This window comes from Ahaetulla prasina, chromosome 5 (assembly GCF_028640845.1).
Source record: "Ahaetulla prasina isolate Xishuangbanna chromosome 5, ASM2864084v1, whole genome shotgun sequence".
NCBI classification, from domain to species: Eukaryota; Metazoa; Chordata; class Lepidosauria; order Squamata; family Colubridae; genus Ahaetulla; species Ahaetulla prasina.
Window position 1 is genome coordinate 93,256,357 of NC_080543.1, and position 25,053 is coordinate 93,281,409.

The 25,053-nt window shown below is 38.2% G+C and overlaps 1 protein-coding gene across 5 annotated transcripts; it reads right to left on the reverse strand.

Moving 5' to 3' along the window:
• Window positions 1-1,510: 1,510 nt before the first annotated feature.
• NIPA2 (NIPA magnesium transporter 2) lies at window positions 1,511-21,337 on the reverse strand. Of its 5 annotated transcripts, XM_058184937.1 has the most exons (7): window positions 21,062-21,337; window positions 13,078-13,133; window positions 7,908-8,138; window positions 6,977-7,033; window positions 5,240-5,330; window positions 3,465-3,625; window positions 1,511-2,429 (listed from the first exon to the last, which is right to left on the reverse strand). In XM_058184937.1, the coding sequence occupies exons 3-7, from the start codon at window positions 8,044-8,046 to the stop codon at window positions 1,792-1,794; spliced, it is 1,086 nt and encodes a 361-aa protein (XP_058040920.1). In that variant the 5' UTR covers window positions 8,047-8,138; window positions 13,078-13,133; window positions 21,062-21,337; the 3' UTR covers window positions 1,511-1,791. The 5 variants fall into 5 exon arrangements, with proteins under 5 accessions (XP_058040920.1, XP_058040917.1, XP_058040919.1 ...); XM_058184934.1 differs by lacking the exon at window positions 13,078-13,133 and having other exon boundaries at window positions 21,062-21,199; XM_058184936.1 differs by lacking the exons at window positions 13,078-13,133; window positions 21,062-21,337 and adding an exon at window positions 17,324-17,344.
• Window positions 21,338-25,053: the final 3,716 nt, after the last annotated feature.

Consider the following 25,053-nt stretch of genomic DNA (forward strand, 5'->3'; position numbering starts at 1 on the left):
AACTATTCAGTCCCACTGTAATGTTATGGAACTCTGCCATAAATTTCTTTTCTAAATGTTAAAATAGGCTAACTTGTTGGGATAACCTCCAGAAATAAAGAAAAATGGGAAGTCATTATCCTATTCATTTTCACCATATTCCTTTGCTCACTACAGCGCTTCCAGTTAAAAGCTTGCCTATCCTTGCTTTAAAAGATTATATGGATAGTCCTGGTTTAATGTTTGTCAACCTTTCCTAGTTATGGTGCTGAACAAGGAGTACCTACTATCAGGTCTCATGATAGTGACCTTTACAGCCTCCTTCAGTCACATGTTCACAGTTTGCAGCCTTCACTGTTTACTTCTAACAAGCAAAGTCGGTGGAGAAGCCAGGAGGAGATAGCCTTGCAAATGACTGCAAATGGCTATTGTATGACTAAGGGACATTACGACTGGGTAGGACTTGCATAATGATGGCAACTGCCACAACTGACATCACATCTGATTACTTTGTCACTTACCAACAGAGTTCTTGATTGGTATATGATTAGCTACCGATATATTGCAGAACATCTAAAAACTGCTACAATAATCCATACTATTTCCCACAACAGATGCCTTCAGTCATTCACTGAAACATCTAATTTCATTGCATTGTTATTCTTCCAAACATTTTGAGACTATTATCTAACTCTGAATGCAATCTGCTGCCAAACTGATGGTAGATTTAACAATTGGCATTTGATGCTCTCTTCCTTTGCATTTTATCAGGGTGTTATTTAATTTATTATCTTTTAAGCTTTTCCCAGCTCAGTCTCAGTTAGTTTTTACCTTCCCAATTTTGAAGGTCAGCTTCTCAACCTTTTTCTTCCATATAGAGGCTGAAACATAATCTACAGGCATTCCTCATTTTGCAAACACACCTAAGTCTGCCTTCTGCCTGTTGATTTGTTTCTGCTTTAGATGGAGTAGAAAGGTACATGAATTTTTTATTGCAATTTGGTGTTCCAGAAGAGAGTCAAACCATGCAAGTAATAGTTGTTACAGTAGAAAGACTGGAAAGGGAAAAAAAGTAAGTTTATTTTATTCTTTCATCCCACTTTCAATAACAGAATGAATAAATTTGCCAATTGTTATGCCAGGATAATCTCAATATGAAGCACTTTAAATACTTGAAACCACTATTTGTATGTGTTTCGGGTGTGTGCTAATATATACAAACATGGTTTACACCTATGTACTTTCTTAAAATAGCATTTTTCCACGTAATGACCTTTGTGAGCTGATACCACTTAAGTCTTGTTCCTCAGGAATGTCTGGTTCATCGATTAAATAAAAACACATTGGTTGCAACTGCAAATCTCCTAGATCTAGAATCTAGCACATTTGGGTGCAGATGATCATAAATTGTCCAAACATACATTGTTTATGGATGAGTAACAGTGTCTAATAATAAGAACAAATCCCTGCATAATTCACCAAATTACCACAAAAGTTTTGTAGGTGTGCAAGACCAATAGATCACTTCCTCATCAGAAATAAAGCATTTTATTTGTTAAAATTGTCATTAGTGCAAGAAGTCTTAAACCAAACCGGAATATTTACATATTCATACTAAGTTAAGCAAATAACAGAGTGAGGTTCTTTAGTATTTTAAAATTAAGAGTAAGGCAAATAAAAATCCACCACTGCTCTTCGACCAAGCTAGTCAAACCTAAAAAAATGATTGTCTACAGTACTATTTATATCTGTTTGAAAAATGCTGTAAAACTGGCTTTTCACAATGAAACAAAAGTTACAGGATTGTTTTCTTTAGGAGGCTGACAGATTTCCGTTTCTCCTGGAAGATATTCCATCAGGGGAGTGTAGGTCACTTATACGAGTTGCACTTTCTTCATCGTGATTAAATAGTTCATATGTGCTTGGCACGCAGCCATTTATTCCTTTGTTATCTTTATGCAATATCACAGGCAAATTTGATAGGGAAAAATTGACATCCTTAAAGGCATGCAATAAAAATATCCCCACAATTATGGTGATAAAGCCACTAAATGTGCCAATAATGTCATCAGCTGCCATGTGTTGCCATTCCTTGAAGAGGATTGCAGAACAGGTTAAAACAGATGTTGTGAAGAACACATAATAGATTGGTGTCACTATAGAAGTGTTGAATATGTCCAGGGCCCGATTTAAATAGTTAATCTGTGTGCTTACACAAGCAATAAGACTTAGCAGCAGAATCCAGGCCAATGGATGTTTCAGCACAGCTTTTCCTGCAAAAAGTTCCTTTATAGCAATGCCCAAACCTTTTACACAGGATACCGATAAAGCTCCAATGACTGAGCAAATTGTTATGTACACAAGAATGTTCGTCTGCCCATGTCGAGGTCCCACTACAAAGATCATGATCAAGGATACAATGACAATAAGTGTTGCAAAGACCACAAAACCTGAAATATTAAAAAAAAAAAACATGGCATGCTGCAATTGCACGTTTTAAGTAGTTACACATTTTGAAAACATACAAACATATGGAGTTTGTCAAAGGTTGTATGATTAGCTAAAGAAGGACAGGAACTCAATATGACCAAAAGTTATATTTTGTAGAATGGCGATATTTTCTTTTGTTGTGGGTGGGATAGAGGAGGAAGTTGAGGGCAATAGATGTGTATAGATCTAATATCTATATTTTAAATATGTTGTCACATCTCCAAATGTATGCATTTTGCCAAATTCGATGAAATAATGTGGGTGGGGAGAGAGTCATGTACAAGTTTCAGGTAGCCCACCCCTGAGTTAAAGATAGGAATGCATAGAAAAATACCCTTGCCCTATCTGATCTTTACTAATGATGCAATTTTCATATTTGCATCATTCAAAATACATATTTCATGAGGAGTAACTAAGACCTTGTTAATTCTGTCAACTAAACCTATGTTGACTCCTAGTAAAAATTGGAAGATCATTCTTAAATATCAAAGTCATTCTCATAGTTCAGAGACTCCAGAAAAAAAGGAAATCTTACAATAAACTCTGTCATAATTACTGTCTGCCTAATCTATTTATTTACAACTTTAAACTTTGCAGCATTAAACCATTTAATAGTCTTCCATAAGTGTTCAGAGCACACAGGCAAGGGTTAAAATGAGCTATGGAGTTGAAGATGTACTCCAACCTCATTCTCAACTTTCACAAATGCCTCTTCAGATTCTTGTGTATTGAGTGAAGTGTATACATGAGCACTGTTAAGTATGTTCAACTAAAAGCATTCAAAAGCCTCATTGGTAATCCTGTCTTATTAGGATCTCCAGTTGTGGAGCAGCTAGATACATGCAACTAAATACATTAAAAACTGCACACAGAAGAACTCTAGTGGAATGTGAAGGGACACTCGCAGCAGGGCTAAATCTTGGCCCACTGTTTATATTCCTCAATTGAGTACAGAAGTATCACCTTGAATTCTTTGTAATCAATCTTTCTCTCACCTGGATCACCTAACTTGTGGGAGATTTCACTCAACGTTTCAACTTCCTCTTCTTGAGGTGCGTGAATGACCATCACAGTGGAACCAAGTATGCTTAACAAACACCCAATTTTTCCATGTAAATTAAGTTTTTCGTTTAAGAAGTATGATGAAAGAATGGCACTAAAACACACAAATATAAATTAGACATCAAGCATTGTTCTTAAATCATAATCTACAGTAACAATTATGTGTTTGTATTGTTACAGAGTAGAATTTCTGTTTGGGGGGTTTGCATATTTTTAAAACATTGAAAGTTATTTGAAGGTCTGTCAAGTTAAAAGGGAAGAATGCATGTATTCCAAATAAATTGTTATGAAATAGCCTTACTTAAAATAAATTGAAATACTTATTCCTTGGACAGAAAGGAAGGTGCTATCTTATACTTTAAAATCCAATTTTAGAAGGTCTCTAAATCCTCCAGAGATTTTGAGGCACTCACAGAGTTTAAGAGAAAGTGAGCAAGGACTTTCTGGTTGTGACACTTTAAAGTTAAATTCATTCTTTTAGATATTTTTTAAATAAAAATGATCGTGATTAATCCAAGGAGAAAATTCTGTGCAGTTGGTCTTCAAGTAATGACTATAATGAAGTCTGCCCATAATGATTGTTAAGTGAACCATCTGTCTTAATAACCCTCATTCCTGATCTCCCCAATGCATTTTTTAAAAACAAATGTACCAGTTGTTGTGGAACATAGGGTGCCTTGAGTAGTGGAAGGCTCAGTGCAGGCATAAGCCCACCTGACATGGACCTCTCAAGGTCTCCCCCCACCCCGATACCCCATGCTCCACTTGCAACCCTTTGGGGTCACCACCCCCATCCCCACAAGACCAAGATTTCCAGAGCTCAAGGTAGGGTAGAGAACAAGGACAGGCCCCTACATTGCTGTTCCATGTGGAACAATCCCCCAAGTGTCTGACTTTTTTTGAATGAAAAATAACACTGGCAAATTGTTTTCCTTTCCTGACTAGATGCTAGCTTTAGTTCCCCCAGCGTGAGCTGCACTAGGTGTTACACTAACCCTAGCAAGGAGAAGAAATTCTCCTGAGGGGGAGCTAAGACTAGTGCTAGTGAGAAGAAATGCTCCCATGCTGGGGAAACTAAGGCTAGCATCTAGTGAGAAAAGAAAACCTCAGGGTGAGTTGCAATCTTAGTGCCTGTGGGGACTCGGTGGGACAGCATGTGGGGGGGGGAGGGACAAGCATATTGCAGCATCTCTGTCGTTGGTTGCAAGGGCAAACAACCGCAGGGGTGTTATAGCAGACGTAACTTCAGGTCTGGGTCCTGAAACTTCAGGTTTTGTGGGTATCTATTGTAACTTTGAAGGGTTGCTATATGACTGGTCGTACATCAAGGACTACCTGTATATAATTTCAATTCAAAATATTAAATGTAAAAGCACATAAGCAAACTCTCATGCACAGAAAATTAAACTGAATTGCTGATAAATTTTGATTATACCCAAAAAATTTTCTAAAATCATCTATGTTATGCTATACCAAGATTTATTTCTAAAATCATCTATGTTGTGGATTTTTTATAAGCAATGGGTGGGAGGAAGGGCAGACAGTAGTAAAGATATCAAGATAGAAAATTATATTGACATATTCAAAAAACCAAAACTTAAAGCAACTGAGCCAGACTCAGAAACCAAATTCTCTGCCAGCATTAAAAGCAAGTGCTTAACTAGATCTCTTGATGATATTTACAGATACCCCCAAACTACCTTCTTACCTTACAAGAACACTGAGAGCTCCCAATGGGGTCACTAATGTAGCTGGTGCAAATGCATAAGCAGCAAAGTTAGCAACTTCGCCAGCTCCCACTGAGGAAAAGACATGGGAAGGGAAGAGGTGAGATAAACTGAAGAACAATTTTCACTGCTATACCTACTATTTTAAGTAAATTCATCCTTGGAAAAGATAAAACTAAATTAGGAAGTAAAGGAGAGAAGAAGGCAGATATAGAACAGCACCTGAATAGTTTGTGGTAGATGATTAACACATTTTATTACCTATTTTTACAATTAACAGTAGCAATAGCACTTATATACTGCCCATCATGCTTTACAGCCCTCTCTGGATAAACTGCTGTGTAGCAATTTACAATGCTACCATATTTCCCCAAAAAATCTGAGTCTCATTTTACCAATCTCTGAAGGATGGAAGGCTGAGTCAACCTTAAGCCCGTGAGGATTGAACTCCTGGCTGTGGGCAGCTTGCAATACTGCATTCTAACCACTGTGCCACCACAGTTCTTCATATATTCTACTTTCTAGCTATAGAAAATACTGCTTTGCAAGGAGATGATGGAGTTGAATAATGCCACATACCTCACACATCTCAATTAAGAAAAAACATGCAAAGCTAACAACATTGCTACGGATGTAGCACAGGCACCCTTGTGGTATTTGCTGACTACTCCTTAAAGTAGCTGTGTTTTTCTTAGGGCTATATGATAGTACAGGTAATATTTGAATTAAGGAAACATGAACAGCCCAAATCTTGCCCATTTTGGATATGATCATTCCCTATCTAGTATAGGTAGTCTTCCACTTACAACAGTTCATTTAGTGACTGTTCCAAGTTATAACTGCACTGAAAAAAATGATATGACCATTTTTCACATTTACGACCTTTGAAGCATCCCAATGATTATGTGATCAAAATTCAGATGCTTGGCAATTCATTCATACTTATGACCATTGCTGTGTCCCAAGGTCATGTGATCCCCTTTTGCAACTTTCTGAAAAGCAAAGTCAATGGAGAAGCCAGATTCACTTAACAAAGAGGTTAATAACATATCAACTGCAATGATTCACTTAACAACTATGGCAAGAAAAGTTGCAAAATGGGGCAAACATCACTTAAGAAATGTCTCATTTAATAACATAAATTTTGGGCTCAATTATGCTCATAAGTCGCTCAATTATAGTCATAAATTAATACAAGTAGGTCATAACTACTTGTATTAAGTATTTGGATTTCACTGAAAAGAATGCCAGACTGTAATTTCTGATCTATTTTTGATTTAAATCAAAAAATCTTGGTAAATTTCAAATTCTACAAGGAATATCAAGCTTGTCTTATATCAGAAAATAAAGATTTTCAGTACATTGTTATTGCTGGCTCCTACTCTAAGATCACTTTTTGGTTTGTTTTAGACACTGTATTACTATTGTTATTATTATATTTTTATCCTGCTCATACACACATACATACATAATGTGTGCATGCCTAATATATACTTCTGCCTCTTATTTTCTCCACAATAAGAAGCCTTTGAGGTGGGTTGGGCTGTGAGATAATAATTGGTTCAAATAACCCACCTATCTTCCCTGCCTAAAGTAGACTTAGAACTCATAGTCTTCTGGTTTCTGTGCCAATACCTCAGCCACTACACCAGACTTAGTACAATGTATGAATAAGTGGTTATGCTAACAGTCAATTTCTAGTTTTTTCAGGTACTTACTTGATAAAAGTCCAGCCCACCATAGCCACTCTTTAAGGTATGCATGGCCACCTTGTCCTATTTTTTTAAAAAAGAAAAGGATGTTATGATCCATTACAGCTTACTATACTTTAAAAGTATAGGTTCAAATTCTTGTAAAAATGCCAATCTACTTGTTAAAAATTCCTGGCCAGTCAGTATTATTGAGGGTTATTAAAGATGTTTCAAAGCCACAGCTGTGTCTATCAAGTCCAATTGATAAAGGCATGATTGAAAGCCAAATGGCCTGTATGTTAGAAAAAGCAGGTGTCTATGCATTTTAGAGTGAAAATAACCACCATGTCAGCAAGGATGTAGTGAGTCCTTTCATTCACAATTTATGATCAAAGCTGGCAATCTAAGGTCTCAGGACCTTGTGTATCCCCAGAAAGCAGCTATAATCATATTTGCCCAACATATTGCGTAGCTTCCTGCAATTTGATATAGAAAACACTGTAAATATATAATACATACTCTGAAACAGAGAACATAATTTATAGGGGGGGGGAATATCCTAAATTCCCCACAAAAACTTTTTAAAAAGCAGAAAAATTTGGCCCCAACTCTGTATTATTGTCCTACTCACTTTAGCCTTCAATCATTTACACAATATTAAAAATGACGCTCACATTAATAATTAAAGCATTTATGAAGAAACAGGAACTTTTCTTGCTTCATGAAAACCAAAATCACATTTTGAGATTTTAGAAGAAGTTGAAAATACAACTGAAAGCTAGCTTTAAAATACTGAAATAAGTACTTGGAATTTTGTCCTATAGACTAAATTTTGCATGAAATCAAAGAATATCTCTTTAAAAACTGATGTTATGTAATACTGAAAAAAATCTTATATCGCTTATAAGGATGCAAATTTAATTAAAAACTTAAAATTAAAAAACCCTCAAAATTTTACCTGCTCTCATGGAGCCTTTTCTTGCCAATCGAAGGAGACCCTTTTTCTTTAGGATGAAACTCCCTCCAATGAAAAGACTGGAACTCATTGCCAACACAAGCCCAATATAGAAATCATATTTTCCCCGACTCTCAATCATTTCGTCAGCTGCTAAAGTTTTCCAAACTGTCACATTGATCAAGGTACAAAGCTGCTGCTGATAGCGGAAGCAAGATGATGCCAATCTGGAACCTAAAACAAATATATGTTGTTATAACCCAGCACAACATAGAGATCAATTATGTAGTGTGGTAAATAAGCCTTTTTTTTTCCAATGAAAGGCATAGTTCCAAATAAAAGTAGGCCCACAGGCAATCCATTTCAATTAAGAATGAATTTTCCTGTAAAAACATTGATTTGCTTCATATGATCCTGATAATCCTCTGTTTTCAAATTGCTGCATAGTGTACATTTATTCCGTTAAGGAATTAATTTTCCCAACCAATAGGACAGTTAGTCCCACTTGTTCAAAACTGCAAACACAGAAATGGCGCATAAAAATCTCTCAAAGAAAGTTGAAGAAGTTTCAGGTCTCTTCTAAAATTTTGTTCAGAAACATTAGACACTTTTGTTATTCACAAGATGTCCTCACCCATAGGATTATGTCCACATCCTAATTGTGTGAGAAGTGCCTCTTGTGAATGTCAGTTACTAAATTCTGTCAGTGAGTACACCCCTACAGAAAATGTTGACTGTGGGCTCAGAATTGTGTTTCTTGCATTCAATTAATTCTGCATTTCATTCAGGACGGTTTTCAAAAAATATTGCAATTTATCAAGCAAGTTGGGTCATCTAAAACAGAACTACACTAAGATAATCAATTTAAAATTGATTTATATAACACAATACAATGAAAAGTGAATGAAAAATAGTGGAATTTTATACAATGAAATGATATACCAAAATAAAAATACAATAAATGAAATGAACATTGTAATAAATGTGGTAATATTCAATTAATCAAAGGTTTTGATAGGAAACAGAATGTGAGGAAAAGATTAAATCTTAATCAAAACTTAATCAAAAGTTCTGAAAAGGTTTTGGGATTCTTAATACAAGTGATCAAAAGTACTCAGACAGTAGTAATGGTCTAAAAAAGAAAGATTATAAAAATCCAAACTTCCAGTGACCTTTTAAAGGCAATATAATAATAATAATACATCCTTAAAGGCAATACCAACCTCTGAAATTCCAACTGCGACCACAGTAATTCTTCAACAGAGAAACAGAGAAGGGTGTGATTATAAAGATCCTCTAAAAGGAAGTGAAAACTGAACTTCCTGATCATTTTGGCTGCATGCTAACTGATCAGTCATAAAAGTCAACAAGAACATTCTTGCAAAATTGCTACATCATCTATCTAAATATTTTTTAAACAACCATTTCTACCCAGGAAAGCACTATAAATATCCTGAAAAAAAACAATAGATAAATAGACGGGACATTGGCTTACCTGAGACGCACCTTCTTGTTCAGTAGAAACAGCAGCCAGGCATGGGTTGTCCTTGTCTGTTCAGATTGGTGGACTTAGTCTGAAGATTTGTTTAGTCCCGCCCCTGTAGCCGGGTGCCCTCCAGCTTTTGGCAAAGACGAAGAAACAGACTCGACGTGTGGGAGAATAAAATAGATTAACAAAAAAACAGAGCAGACCAGATCAAACAAGGGTGGGATTGGCTGCTGTTTCCACTGAACGAGAAGGTGCGTCTCAGGTAAGCCAACACCCCTTCTCTGTATTGGTGGAAACAGCAGCCAGGCATGGGACATACCAAAGCCACTGTCCCTAATTATGAGCAGGTGCAGTGTGGTCAGATGACTCATCACTAGCCAGCACCCTCTGTAACACTCAACGCCCAAAGGCAGCTTCCACTGAAGCATTCTTGTCCACCTTATAATGCCTGATAAACAGAGAAGAAGTCCAAGTCGCTGCCCTGCAGATCTCAACCAATGATGCCTGCATAGCCCATGCTGCAGATGTGGCCGCACTATGAGTAGAATGAGCAGTCAAATGCGCCAGTCTGGGTAAGGAACGGATCTCATACGCCTTAGCAATTGTCTGACGAAGCCATCTGCCTATAGTGGCTGAAGTCACCTTGGTTCCTAAAGAAGTTGAGATGAATGAAACAAACAGTGCCTCCATGCGGCGTAACCCTGCTGTTTGCTTAAGGTGTGCCAACGGCGCTCCAACGAGTGGACTGGATTTGGACAAAAATCTGGCAAAACTAATTCCTGCAGTCAATGAAATGGAGAATTGATTTTAGGAATGAAGGAAGGGTCCAGGCGAAGCACCACCCGATCAGAATGAAACACACAGAGATCACTTCGCATGGAAAGAGACACTATTTCTGAAATGCGTCTAGCTGAAGTAATAGCCACCAGAAAGGTGACTTTACAAGTCAAAAGCCGAAGGCTGGTAGACCGCAAAGGCTCATACAGAGCCTCCGTAAGAGAATTTAAAACAATAGTCAAGTCCCAGGTAGGATATCTGTGTAGCACAGGGGGACACAAGTTAGTGGCACCTTTAAGGAATCTACGAATATTGGGATGCTGAGATAAGGATGAAAACGATCGTCAAAGAAGTGGATGTCTCTTCTCCTGCAGATGAAGAACCCAGTTGAGCTGCATTACAAGCCTTAAAGAATAACGATTTGAAAAGTGCCAGGGGAAACAGTCCAGTAAATGCTGGTTGGTCTGGAGAAATTCCTTCATCCTCCGAAAGATCAGGCTCCTGAGGATCACCCTCTTCAAAGGAATGGCAACTGCCTTGTGAACGAGCAGGAAAACCTGGATCCGCCTGTGACATAGTCTTGTCCTGAAGATCCTGCGCAGTAGATTCAGAGATTACAGACATCCCAGCAGAATCCCTATACATCTGATGAAAACCAGCAGTCAACGATTGCTGTACAGCTCTAGCAATAAGAAGTTGAAAATTATCTGGCAGGACAAATTCTTGGCATTGAGCAGAATCAGCATGTTTGTCACGTTGAGAAAGGACTTCCTCAGAAACCTGAACCTGTTCAGAAGTTTCATTTCCAGTAGGAGGGGGAGCCTGAGAACCAGCTGGTCCCCACAATGTGGCTGTGGATATAAACACAGGACAGTCCCTCAAAAAAATCTGGTCAGGAGTAACTCCCGCGTCAGCCTCCAGCAAAGAAGATCCGACTGGAGTGAGGGGCTCCCCTAAGACCCTTGTCTCAGCAGAAACAGGTTTGCTGGCTTTGTCACAAATGTTTTGCAATGCCTGATGTCGACGCTACTCATTGCGGCTGGAAGACTTAGAAGCACTGTGAGACTTGTATTGAGGCTGAGAAACCTTACTGCTAGAAGTTTCACGTCGAGGGGTCAAATATTACATGGTTCCAGAGCCAGCCTCCATGACTGACTTGCCAGCCACCCTGGGTGCTGCCGCTTCTGTAGCCTTACGGCCATGTTTGGATTTGCTCTGAGCTTTAGGCATATTGCTGTAACAATCAAGCCCAATTCCAATGTGGAATATTACATATCATACATTAGGGAAAAAACGTTCCTATTTTGTTTGCTAATTCCATTATATATGCATGATTAACTGTAGAAGTTATAGCATTATCACATAATTAACATTCTTCCCCTTTTAAAATATATCTATATCTATATCTATCTATCTATCTATCTATCTATCTATCTATCTATCTATCTATCTATCTATCTATCTATCTATCTATCTATCTATCTATCTATCTATCTATAAATTACACACACACACACATACATGAAGCCACTCTGGCTGTGCCAGATAGTATTCCAATCAGGGAAACCATGTGGTGCGTGGATAAATACATTCACCAGACAATAACAGTACAGCTCTCTTAAACAACTCAGCATTTAAGGCAGAGGGCTAATTTTCACTTTTTCTTTTATTCTAAAGAAAACTTTAATGTCCACGAGCCATTATTATATTTAGCTCTATCAAGCTGCAGAATCCCAAGCTTCAAGCAGACGTTTTAAAGGGGAATTCTCAGTCACAATGGTGGGCAAAATGGCGCCTGACATAAATTGGAGCGCTGGACTCCTCCATCTGACTGTCAAAAAAGGTGGTTCTCCAAAAGGAGCACGAAGCTCTGAAGTACAAGCTGCAATCGGCTTTCAAAGGTTGGCCGCAACTGCAGGCTCAGAAAAGGCGCAGAACATTAATTGTAAGCGATGTATTCAATTTCCGAGCATGAAGCTCTGATCGGCATGGAAAGCAAACAAAATGGCCGTCCGACTCTCCCAAATAGAGCGCGAAAGCTCTTCAAGCGCCTGAATTAAAGTAAAAAGCCATTGAATTTTCACTTCTTTTTCTTTTACTTTAATATTGCCAGCCCCAGCCCAAATGGAGTGCTAGACTCCTCCAAATTCCAACAGTGAAAATAATACATAAATAAAATTAAGATAGAAAGGCTGAAGCACTTTAAACTAATCCAAATTCAAGAACAACAAAGCTGCCTCTCTCTAACAGTAGAAAGGCCAAATGCAAACACAGACACACACACATAAATTAGAAAGGGAATAAAAGAATTTTAAAACAACCAGAATCAGAAGAGAGTTGCTCCCACACGTCTGTCCAATCTGAGGGACTAAATCAAAAGCTTGGGGGGGGGCACCCGGCTACAGGGGTGGGACTAAACAAATATTCAGACTAAGTCTACCAATCTGAACAGACGAGGACAACCCATGCCTGGCTGCTGTTTCCACCAATACGGAGAATGCATGCATTTATCTATGTTTCATAATAGTATTACATGATATTGCTTTGGAAATTAGTACTATCCTATTGCAATGCCTTTCAAAATGGAAAATTGACGTATTATTTAATTTTTCATTTCAGTGTAATGTTTGATGGGCTACATTCAAGAGTAGTTCAGCAGTACTGAACAGTTTCAGTACTGTTTCAACAGTAGTTAATATTAATATTATTGTTTAAGAGAAAGTGAAACAATTTCTTGAAACTGAAAGCATTTTCTTATTTTACAAGCATCTACTTTTTTCCCTAGTTTCCCAACTTTTAGTATTTTATTAGACACAATGGCACACAATTCTCTTCAGAAGGGCAGATTACTACATCACCTGAATATTTTTTATTAAACCAATATTCTTATAAAGAGCAGTACCTTACCTTGATGACATTTTTCAGCCCATTTGTCTTTCGTATTATTAATCAGAGAGGTGATGCTAAAAAAGAAAAATGCCAAACTAAACTTTGGCACAAGTTATGTTGTATATAAGTCTCCCTATTTTTTTAAGATAGCATATGAGCCGAAGTCATATATAGTAATATCTTCTGTAAACTATTTACAGTGATAAGAGCAATAAATTCTCCTTGTATCCATCCCCCACCCCCAATAATAAAATCCCTGAACTGCATATATTGTGGCTTGTGTCTTGAAATTTAGTCATAACATTGTACAGGTCATCCTCAACTTGTAATCATTTGTTCAGCGACCATTCAAATTTATGGTGTTGAAAAAATGGACTTAACAGTCTGACATGTGCCCAAAGTTATTGCTGTTGCAGTATCCCTGTGGCCACATGATCAAAATCCAGGTGCTTGACAGCCCACTCCACTTATGACCCCAGGAGCCCTTCAACTCCCCCCACTCATCTATGATCCATCTTCTCTGATCCAGTTATTTTTAAAAATATATTTAGAATCTGAACCAACTAAAATTTTAAAATTAATCTGTTAACAGAGAATTTTGGTAACTTTGATGCTGAAAACCTAAGTTCTTCTTACTCAAGTATTCAATATTCCCACTAAAAACAAATCTTAGTAATCCAGGCTTATTTCACAAAATGTATTAGGTCATAATATGTGGATTATTTCATTTAGCAAGTTAAATAAATTTCATTACTGAAGGCTTTAAATCAGGGTACCTGGCTTATCAATTTAACAAATGAGTTAACACAATGCATAAACCATGTCACTATGGATTATATTAGCTTCAAATACATCTTGGAGGTTATAATTTGGAAATGTGCACAATTCAGATTGGTTAATCACAGTGTTTGGAGACAGTGTTTGGGCGGTAAAGTCTCTGTGGCAATCAAGTTTCAAGTTTTCTACTCAGTAAGAAAGAAATACTGTACATTTTCTATGGGATAAATTATATTCTAATTAAATTTATTCTGATTCCTTTGTTGTGCTTAGAAATTAACGTACCCTAATTACATGCAAGGCTGATATCTATCAAAGTTTCAATTTGTACAAATTTGTATAAACTTTTGCTCCTATTAACATAAAGGCACACTATATCATTTGCTCATTCTTAAGTATGATTCTATCAAGTAAAAGGCAGAAGGTAATTTATCTGACTTTGTTAATTAATATAATTTGCAAAGTTAATAATGCACATATTCATGCTGCACCCTTGGTGAATATTCCAGCTATACCTAAAAGGTCCACTATTGCTATCTGCATTTGATAAAATAAACATTTCTTAGACTTGAGATATATTAAACCTCAAAGATAAACTTCAGATCTATTTTTGTTTAAGAGCTTTAGGAGTTTGTTATAAATTATTCTAAGAAAACTAATTAGTGAAATTGTACTGGTTAATTGAATAGGTGCCATTAAGTCAGTGTCAACTCTTAGCAATCCCATATATAAAAGGATGATTGGCAGTCCCAATTCTTCCATTTTTATTTATCCCATTGGAAATCACCCTATTTTTTTTTTTAATTGATCAACTGGATCAAGTTCAGAAAAGGGCTACCAAGAAAGTGAAAGGACTGGAAACCAAATCTTATGAGAAACTGTTGAAAGACTTAATTTGTTTAGCTTACAGAACGGTAGTTTGAGACAGCAGTCTTCAAATACTCAAGGGTTGTCAAATTATAAAGAATTTTGATGTATTTTCACTTGCTTCTGAGGTTAAGACTAAAACTAACAGGACATAACTTCAAGTATATCTCTATCTCTCTATCTCAAGAATGGTGCAGTACAGAGGATTGGACTTCAATAATTTTTGGGTCCTTTCCAAATCTATGATTCCATGATCAAACAAATCATTATTCTGTGGATCAGATGAAAGGTGCCCTCTTTCTTCTCTTATTAATAGAAGAGTTCTATTCTCACTCTAATCTCTTGTAAATGAGATTTCCCATGAGAAAACATAAGGCCAACCTTAATACATTGGATTTAAAACACAGTTTAAGTTTGGATTATGTGATACTGCTACTTGTTTCTTAATTAGTAAGAGTTTATTTTCTTTTTGTTCACTGTATCAAACAATTAACTCAACTATATTCAGGAAGAGACATCCTCATTTCTTGCTGCCATTTCTTCTCTTCGAATAAAACATATTTCCTACAATAGGTCTAATTAAATAATTCAAATTTGCTTCCAATTTTAATATATTGTCCCCAAACAAAAACACAAGCATTAAAACAAAAAAGGTACTAAAAACTTTGTGACTTACAAGCCTGGGCATGGATTTCTATGAAATTTGGCATGGGTCCTTATAATATTTTAAATTTTGCACACAATTCTTCCTGTTCAGAAACTTTTTCCCATGCTAGATAAAAGTATGTAAAAGCTCTAGCTTTCCCAAGTAATTTTTGGGACACACTATACCAAACAGGAATCTATTATTTTTTAAGACTAGTTTGGAACAGAGTGGAATGCTAATGATTAACAAACTTTTAATACAGAACATGGGAAAGTACAGTAAAAACTATTACAGTTTTTTATGGCTGAACTTTTACTATAGACAATGTGAAGTGTGTTTCTTGTTACAAATATTGACATGTAAGCAATACAGAGCAAAGCATACTTCCTGATTCAGTGTAAATTTTAAATTAATTATAATATATAAAACATGAGTTTTTCTTGTATAGTGCCATTTCTGTGTAAATGGCGCTATACAGACCTCATCTGTACACATATAGGTCCGTACAAAAAACATGGATGTTTAGTTATGTGCCAGCATTGTTATTGATTATGGCAATAAAAAGACTACATGAAGGTGACATGGAATTATCATTTAGTCTTATTATTCATATTGAATTCAGATGTGTATTATCTGAATATGACAATGTTTCAAGATAAAACTATTACTGTAATTCAATATTCTATATCCAAGTATATAAATATAGACAGACAGACAGACAGATGTAAGTAAACACTAGGTATACCAAGTCAGGCCCCGTAGGCCAATTACAATATACTTTACTTGATGGCACTTCATCAATATGCAATACAACAAATATAACACATATTCACCCTTGTTTAAAAAACAAATATTAAATATGACTCCATATATAACAATTTCCAAATAAGAAAGTTTTTTTCAAACCAGGCTTCCAAAATTGTCTTGGTCTCTGAGACTGAATGGGCCATGATATTAATTGCAATCTACTGCATCATTCATGATGAGCTGTATTGAAGTACTCCCAAAACACAAACTAGTAATCAGCATTATTGTTTAAAAGCCCTATGAGGAATATTATCTTCCTAAACGTTCTTATTCAGCCTACATCATAAAGGTAGAATATTAACATTCTACATTTATGATGTCTAAGAATACTTTTTCTTTGGACTTCAGTCATCTATGACTAAAGTTCAACAGCCACCAACAATAGTTACAAAAAGCATTTTGTCTAAGGTTAGAGTCCAACCATTCGACTTCGTAAGACTTTGGTTTGTCAAGATTGTATCCTTACATCCCTTTTTTATTTCCTGCCTTTCAAGTAATGTTTGCTTAGCCTGAAGTAAATTCAGAGTTACTGCAGAGAGAGAGAACAGGGCTGCTTCATATGTTAAGATCTGCCCTCAAATAATATAAAGTATCTTTCACTACATGTATGAGGACAGTAAAGAGAAACTGTCTGGCGTTTGTTAGTGTTCATGCATGCTTTCCTTTTTTAAGGAGGAAGAAAAACTGTTGGAACTTCACATCTGGATTGTAAGTACTCTAGCTAGATCCACTGGAACTTTGGTCACTAAGCAGCCAGTTGTAAGTCAAGGACTATCTGTATTCAGCCTTTTTATAAGTATCTGTCAGGATTTAAGATGTGCTTAGAAGCTCATAAAATTATGGTTCCCTGCTCCAAATATTAATTTAACTATTGGAAAATGCAGATATCATTAACTGCTATCATGCTGGATAGACTGAAAGGAGTAAGTCCAAAATCTAGGATACTTTCCCCTCTGCTTACATAACCTATTGTGAATCTAAAATGATAAATTGTTCTGACTTAGGTCCTATTGGCAGATGCAGTTACCAATAAAGTCTGTTTTATTGCACAGCTATATCAGGACAGATGGTCCTCCACTGGAGCCAGTAAAGCTCCACCACAATTTTGCCTGAAGGAGCCACCAACTGTAAATGCCACCTGGTCCCACAAACTAGGTCAATAGTTACCAGAGCCGATCCACAAGGCATGAAAGAAGTCCACAAACAAGGTTCCGAGTCCACACAGCAAGGTCCGAAATGCACAAGGCTGAATCGCAATCCAAAATCCACAAAGTAGGGCTTATGAGGGCCAGGGAAGTGTGCACTAAAGCAAATGTTCCCCCTGCGTCTGGACAAAACATTCCAAGTCACATGTTCTTTGTGAGGAGGGGAAGGGCTGCTTCCTTATGAGCAGCCTCACAGACTTCCTCTGTGCTTCCCTTTACTCCAACTCTCTGTGTCTGCAGATTGGGTGCGGGAGGCAGCTGTTCCTTGTCAGAGGGGATGTTGCCTTTCATCAGCACTAACCATTGGCAGCTGATCCTTCCCTACTTTCAGGTGCAGGAGGAGATGGCTCCTCATCTGGTCAACCACTTTCCCAATGCCACATGGGCCTGGGAATGCTTGGTCCTCAGCCCCTGGTCACCTGGATGTTCCTGGGGAGACATTCCATCCTCGTCAGATGATCTCGGTTCTAGCTTCTTCTGCTTCACTGAACCAGATTCTGATGGGGCCATCACATGAATAATATTCATTCCAGTTCAGGTTCTTCATGAGTAACAACTCACTTAAAACTTTTGTATCATTTGTAATTCCTCTTCTTTATGTGTACAATCAATCACAATTGATCCCTCAGAATTGTCTGAACAAGTCCTTGCTGTTTTGTTGTCAAGATTTCAGAAGTGATTTGTCACTGCCTTTTTCTTAGGGCTGAGAGAGCAGGACTAGCCCAAGGTCATCCAGCTGTCTTTTTGTCTAACACAGGCTTAGCACTCATAGTTTTCTGAGTTCTAACCTGGCACCTTTAATCACTGCATTAAACTGACTCCTATAAACCCCCTATAGGTGGTCTTAGTTTAAAATCATTTGTTCAGTGACCTTTCAAGATTGTGATGGCACTGAACCAATCTTTGAAGTTCTGGCCATTGCAGTGCCCACCTGATCACCTGTTTATGACTTAAGCATAAAACAACTGGCTTGGGTTTCTGACAGTCACACCGTCCCATGGTCATGATTGTGATATGAGACTTTCCTTACAGATTTCTCACATGTAAAGTCATCAGAAAAGTCAGTGGAAATCAGAAGTCACAGATCATATGAGGTCCTAGCTTGACAACCTGCATTGTCCTCACTTAAAGATCGCAAGTGCCAGAACTGCTATCACTAAGCGATGTGGTCATGTGATGTTGCACTTTACAAACACATTGCTTAGCAACAGAAATTCCAGTCCCAATTATCATTATTAAGTGAGGAATATACTTTATTTGAAACATATTATAGAAAGAACTATTAAAAAAACATGTTATCTTGCAGTTTTAAAGCAAACACTGTGTTTATATCATTGTGTTCTATTAAGAGAATTTTTATCCAAATGCAAAGTTTAAGCCAGTGGCTACATGAAAATATATAGAAATGTTTCCCTGGTGTCGCTATGAAGAATACTAAAATAACTCAGCATTTTGTGCTTACAACTTTCAACTTTATCTTAACAAAGCAACTTTTGTCTGGGTATGTTAGAAAGTTACAGAAAGCAATTCATGAGTGGCATGTGATATTATTTATAAGCTCTATTATCACTAAAGGACTGTGGGACTATTACAGATGTAACAGGCTGTAATGAATTGCTCCTCCTAGTGATATCTCATTTTATAATAACAGAATTTTACACTATAACAAGATTATTGTTCATATGAAATGTCTTACATGTCACATATGTACAGTTGATTTTATAGTTGATTTTATGCAATATATAAAATCTACCTATAGAATTATTAATAATACAATATAAGGTAATATATGAAAAATACTTGTGCAAATTTACAAGGGAAGCTTGAAGTAGAAAGTCTGAGTTTATCAAATATCTTTGAGAAATAAATTTCTGTTAGATAATTGAACTGATTGTTTAAGAACTGGCAAAAGTATCTATGCTTTTCTTGTAGCTAACAGTAATCAAGTTGGTATGCCTAGTGATTTACCCAGATTCCCAAATTCAGCATTGTTTTTCCATCATTCCTTCCATGGAATCCCACAGTGACCATCCCACAGTATTGATTTCTAAATGCTACACTATGATATGGGGAAAGGCAATCTTTAACTGTTATTCTGAGGCAATTTTATTTTAGAAACTTCTCAATGTTCTGCAGATACAATAATTTATCAATGCATCCTAATCTACTTTTTGACCCAGTCCAATATTATTTTATTCAGTCTCATCAGATCTCACCAATAGTTCTGTAAAAATATATATATCTATTTATGCATTTGGTTTTTAGAGCTTGAGGATTGCAAATCAGCAATTTCTACAACTAATCTGGTTTAAATTTAATTTGTGTAACCTCAGATGCTCAAAGTTTCCAAACACCCATTCAAGTCCAAGACAAATGCTCCCAAATGGTTAACAAAATATTAAATATGCTCAGTATACAAACAACATCCAATTTACCATGAATGTTTGTCTGGTTAAAAAGGCAGAGCATAAATCAAGTAAGCAAATACATTCTAAAGTTCTAGATAAATTTATTCCAATGGTTTCATATGTTATAAATATAAAAGTACAGAGAAATCAACAGGTAAAATGAGCCTGCTAATCACCATTTAACCATCAATCAAATAAAAATTAACATTGTCCTCTAGCATAACTGGCTGAAAATTCTAGCTCTCATTTTTATGCCCTTAGACGTCTGTCATGTCGAGAGAGGCAGTTTGATCAATTGGTTAATTCCTATTACAACCAATGGATTGGATGTCCATATCCTCTCCTAAAAGCTCTCTAGGCCTATACAGCCTGGTCCTGGCTTCCTATCTTGGTATGGCTGTTTGGCATTTCCAACTATTTTCTAAGGTAAGCCTTTAGCTGGTATCCTTCCTCCTAGCTTTGGTATATAAATTAAGATAGGAATCTCACAGTCTGTGCACCTTGCCAGCAGTAAAAGAAAAGGAAACTGATTAAAAAAAATGAAATCATGCCTTATCTTGGAACATATAGTACCACCAACCCACATTATTTCAAGAATCCTGATGAAAACAAATTGTAAACCAAATTCAGTTCAAGGGCCTTTAGTTCCTTCCCAATGTTGCAACAGCGCTATATTTACAAAGCAGTAAAAAAACACACCATGTGACACACTCCAAAGAGGAAGCACAAAAAAAAAAAAAAAAAAAGGCAACCTGCAATTCAATTCCAACCGACCTAGAAAATTGAAGCCCAGGTAGCTTGAGTCTACTGATATATATCAAGCGACTGAAACCACTTCCCCCAAACTATTACCCTCCTGATATTCCAAAGGAGGACAGCTTCAGGTATGAACTTAGAAGCCCAGATCGAATAAAGCTAGTAGTTTCCCTTTAAAAAAAAAAAAAAAGCCCCCTGTCATCGTCTAAACCAGGGGTCTCCAACCTTGGCAACTTTAAGCCTTGGCGGACTTCAACTCCCAGAATCCCCCAGCCAGCTTTGCTGGCTGGGGGATTCTGGGAGTTGAAGTCCGCCAAGGCTTAAAGTTGCCAAGGTTGGAGACCCCTGGTCTAAATTACCCGCAGCCCTCACCGAGAGCCGCTTCTAACTTCTGCCCTCGCGTCTCCTACGCGCGCATTTCTCAAAGCGCAGCAATTATTAACTGGGGATCCAGGACCGAGGGAGGCCGGCCCAATACCTTCTTTCCCGAATTGCGACTTCTCTTTCCCGCAAGTAAGTGAGGAAGAAGGAATCACCTGGAAGTTCCCTGCCGCGGCAGCGCCTCGCCCTCACATCCCGCGAGCTCCGAGAGGAGCCGCGGCCGCTGCAGCCGCAGGAGGACAGCGACCGCCTCCGCCACGACCACCACCGTCACCGGGGGACGGGAAAGGCGAGGGTCCTTCCCAAAGCCGCGCCGTCGCCATGGAGATTCGCCCTCAGGTAGCACCGGGGCTGCGCATCGCCCTCCGTTGGGCGCTGCCAGTAAACCCGCCCGCCTCTTGCCGGTCTTCCTCCTTCTGGCACCGACCGCGGCCGGAAAAGGCGGAGCGACAAAACAAACGGTTTGGCGGAAGCTGCCCGCTCGCGGGTAGAGTCACGGTGCCGTTTGCTCCGCCCCCCCCCCGCCCAAAGGAGGGCTGCGTGGGAGTAAACGGCGTGGGTCTCCTTTGGCACCGCGCGGTGCGCCTGGTCTGCAACGCCCTCTTCCCTCAGCCCGCTGTACCTCAAAGCGGGGAAAGCATAGACAGTTTGAGTCCCAAATTCTGCTTGTACTTGCTTTAATCATGCGAGGCATCATGCGAGGCATCATCTGGCCCTGTTCTTTGCATGGGTAGACTGGCCTTTCCGCAAAAATTTGCTTTATAGCTTAAGTCTGGGGTTAGTGCTGGAAAACGAACCTTGCCATATTCAAAAAGCAGCCGGGATTAGAGCCGTTCCTGCTGGAGTTCCTATGCGTTGATTCGGAATTGCAACGTTGTTGTTTTTTTCCGCTTCTACGGTAATACCGCCTTCAAGCTCCATCATCAGGGCTTGGTACAGGTAGTCCTCGATTTATGACCACAAGTGAGCCCACAATTTCTGTGGCAAAGCAAAACATTTTTAATGATTTTTGCCCCGTTTTACAACCTTTCCTGCCACAGTGGTTAAGTGAATCACAGCAGTTAAGTTAGTACCATGGTGGTTAAGTGAATCTAGCTTCCCCGTTGACTTTGCTTATCAGAAGGTTGCAAAAGTTGCTCACCTGACCCCAGGATAGTGCAACTGTCATAAATAATGAACTAGTTACCAAGTGTCCAAATTTTGATCCCATAATCATGAGGATGTTGCAATAGTCATGAGTCACTTTTTTCAGGGCCGGTGTAACTTTGAACAGTTATTAAATGAACTATTGTAAATTGAAGACTACCTGTATCATACCTGTATTAAGCATAGACAGTTTGAGTCCCAAATTCTGCTTGTACTTGCTTTAAATCGGGTGAAATTAACTTACCTTCCCTACCTGTTCGCAAATGTGCGCATGCCTGCTTTGCATGCGTCACATATGCAAAACCTTCTGTGATGCCTAGAGGCTTAAAATTGTTGCAAAAAAGGCAACATCATGACGTCTTTGTGGGTGGGCGGAGCCTCCCACAGCCACTGCTACCAGTTTGCCTGAGCCGGATAGAACCGGCTGAATTTAGAACTATTTAATTTAGAACTACGCCGCCTTCGACATGACCTGAGTTTAACTCATAGAATCATCTATTACAATGTCCTTCCTGTCGAAGACTATTTCAGTTTCAATTGCAACAATACACGAGCACACAACAGATTTAAGCTTAATGTTAACTGCTCCAATCTTGATTGCAGAAAATATGACTTCAGCAACAGAGTTGTTAATGCCTGGAATAAACTACCTGACTTTGTAGTCTCTTCCCAAAATCCCAAAAGCTTTAACCAAAAACTCTACTATTGACCTCACCCCATTTCTAAGATGTCTGTAAGGGGCGTGCATAAGAGCACAAGCGTGCCTACCATTCCTGTCCTATTATTTCCTTTCATTATATCCAATTAATATAGTTATTACATACTCATACTTATATATATGCTCATATATTGTATAGTTATTTCATGCTTATGCTTATATATACTGTGTGGCAAAATAAAATAAATAAATAAAAATAAAAGTTCTAAGAGGCAAAAAAAAAAAAAAATCACCCCTGCTTTAAATGGCTTTTCTATTCTTTTAAGTATGATACTAATCCTTGATTGTTGAGTATCCGCAATTGACAATGACTGTTTCAGTGGAATTTTGTTATAGAATTGTTTAGCATATTTGCAAAAGAAATGTATCCGGACACAATAATGTAAATTTCACAAGATTTTTGTGGGAAAAAATAGCAGAAGAAAGGAGTACTAGGTATTTAAGCAATCAGAAGGTTATCAAAATAATAAAGATGGGAAGCAAACAAGCATGCAGCTCTGTTCACTAGGAACAGCTAACTGTCTTTCCTTAGGCAAGTGATAGCGAACCTTTTCAGCACTGAATGCCGAAAAGGGACCACACACATGTGGCACCAAGTGCCAAAAAGGGAGCACTTTATGTGTGCTTTGTGTGTGTGCGCTCATCAGGAACCCGGAAGAGTAGCTGCCAGGGGGCATGCGTGCACCGGACAAAGTACTTCTGGTCTCCAGTGAGTGTATGTGCGCCGGCCAGCAAGTCTTTCGGTTACTGTCACTTGTGCGCACATACCAGTCAGCTGGCAGCCCACATGCTCACGGCATGAATGCTTACACACATGTGTTTCCAGCCATGCTTCCAGCCCCATAGGAGGAATCCGCAGTTCTGCATTGGGGGAAGGAAGTGTTTATCTTGGACTTTTGAGATGGGAGGGGCCAGAATGAGGGGCAGCACCAATGAGAATTCTCCCTGCGTGAGCATCATTGGTCTCTGGGAAGAGTCCTTTGGGACTTCACCTGAAGGAGTAGAGAGAGTTCTGCAGGGAGAGAGAGAAGTGGAGAAAGTGGGAGGAGGGCTCTTGGCTTGAATAACCAATTTGGGCTTCTTTGCACAGAACTCTATCCTCCAGTGGTTGAAGTCAAGGGAGACTCTGCCTAGAGACTGATGTTGCCAAAGGGAGAATTCCCATTGGTCTTACTTCTTTCTGGACACTCCCAATTCTGAAGTTCGAGGAAGCCCCATTCCTGGATCACAGACCAGGTCTTCCGGTTTATGGCACTGCTGCAAGCACAAAGGCCAGCTGACCATCGCACGTGCATGCGTGCCAGATACTCAGAAAAGGAACGGATGTCGCCTGATGTGCCAAGCAACATGGCTCTGTGTGCCACTTTTGGCATACATGCCATAGGTTCGCCATCATAGCCCTAGGCACTTGCTACTATTTTTTGTCTGTGCAAAATCTAATTATTTAAGATCAAAGTTCATATTAGAAACATGAACATGAAATTTATTCACCAGATGTAAATAAAAAATAACAGAAAAAAACCAGTCTGGTTTTACAAATTACGGAGATTTATTTCTTGGACATAAACTAGATGTATTGGGCAAAATTAAACACTTGGGAAAAGCAAATGGCATACAGGTAATTCTTGACTTATGATCACAATTGAGCCCACAATTGACTTCTGACCACAATTGAGATAGTTAAGTGAATTTTGCCCCATTTTATGACATTTCTTGCCACAATTGTTAAGTGAATCACTGCAGCTCTAAATTAGTAACATGGTTATTAAGTGAATTTGGCTTCACCATTGACTGTGCTTGTCAAAAGATCGCAAAAGATGATCACATGACCTTGGGACACTGCAACCATCATAAATATGAACCAGTTACCAAGCTTCTGAATTTTGATCACATGACCAGGGGGATGCTGTAATGGTCATGTGAAAAATGGTCATAAGTCATTTTTTTCAGTGCGGTTGTAACTTCGAGCAGTCATTAAATGAGTGGTTGTGTGTCACGGACTACTTATACTGTATATATACTTGCATAAGTCCTAAACCATTTTTGTGGAGGGAAAGTGGTGGTGGGACTGAAATGCTAGCTAATTAGTTGTTTACTGTTTTAGTTCTTCAGTATTTACATGCAAAACCATCCCTAAAAGCTTCTTTCCATTCAAATTCCTATGCACTGAAACATATTTCATATGGAAGACAATGGTTGAATTCACATGGCCTGATGAACCATAGATCATATTTTGGCCTAGGATTAGGTAAACTCAGCCCAAGTAGTTAGGCTATGTTTCAG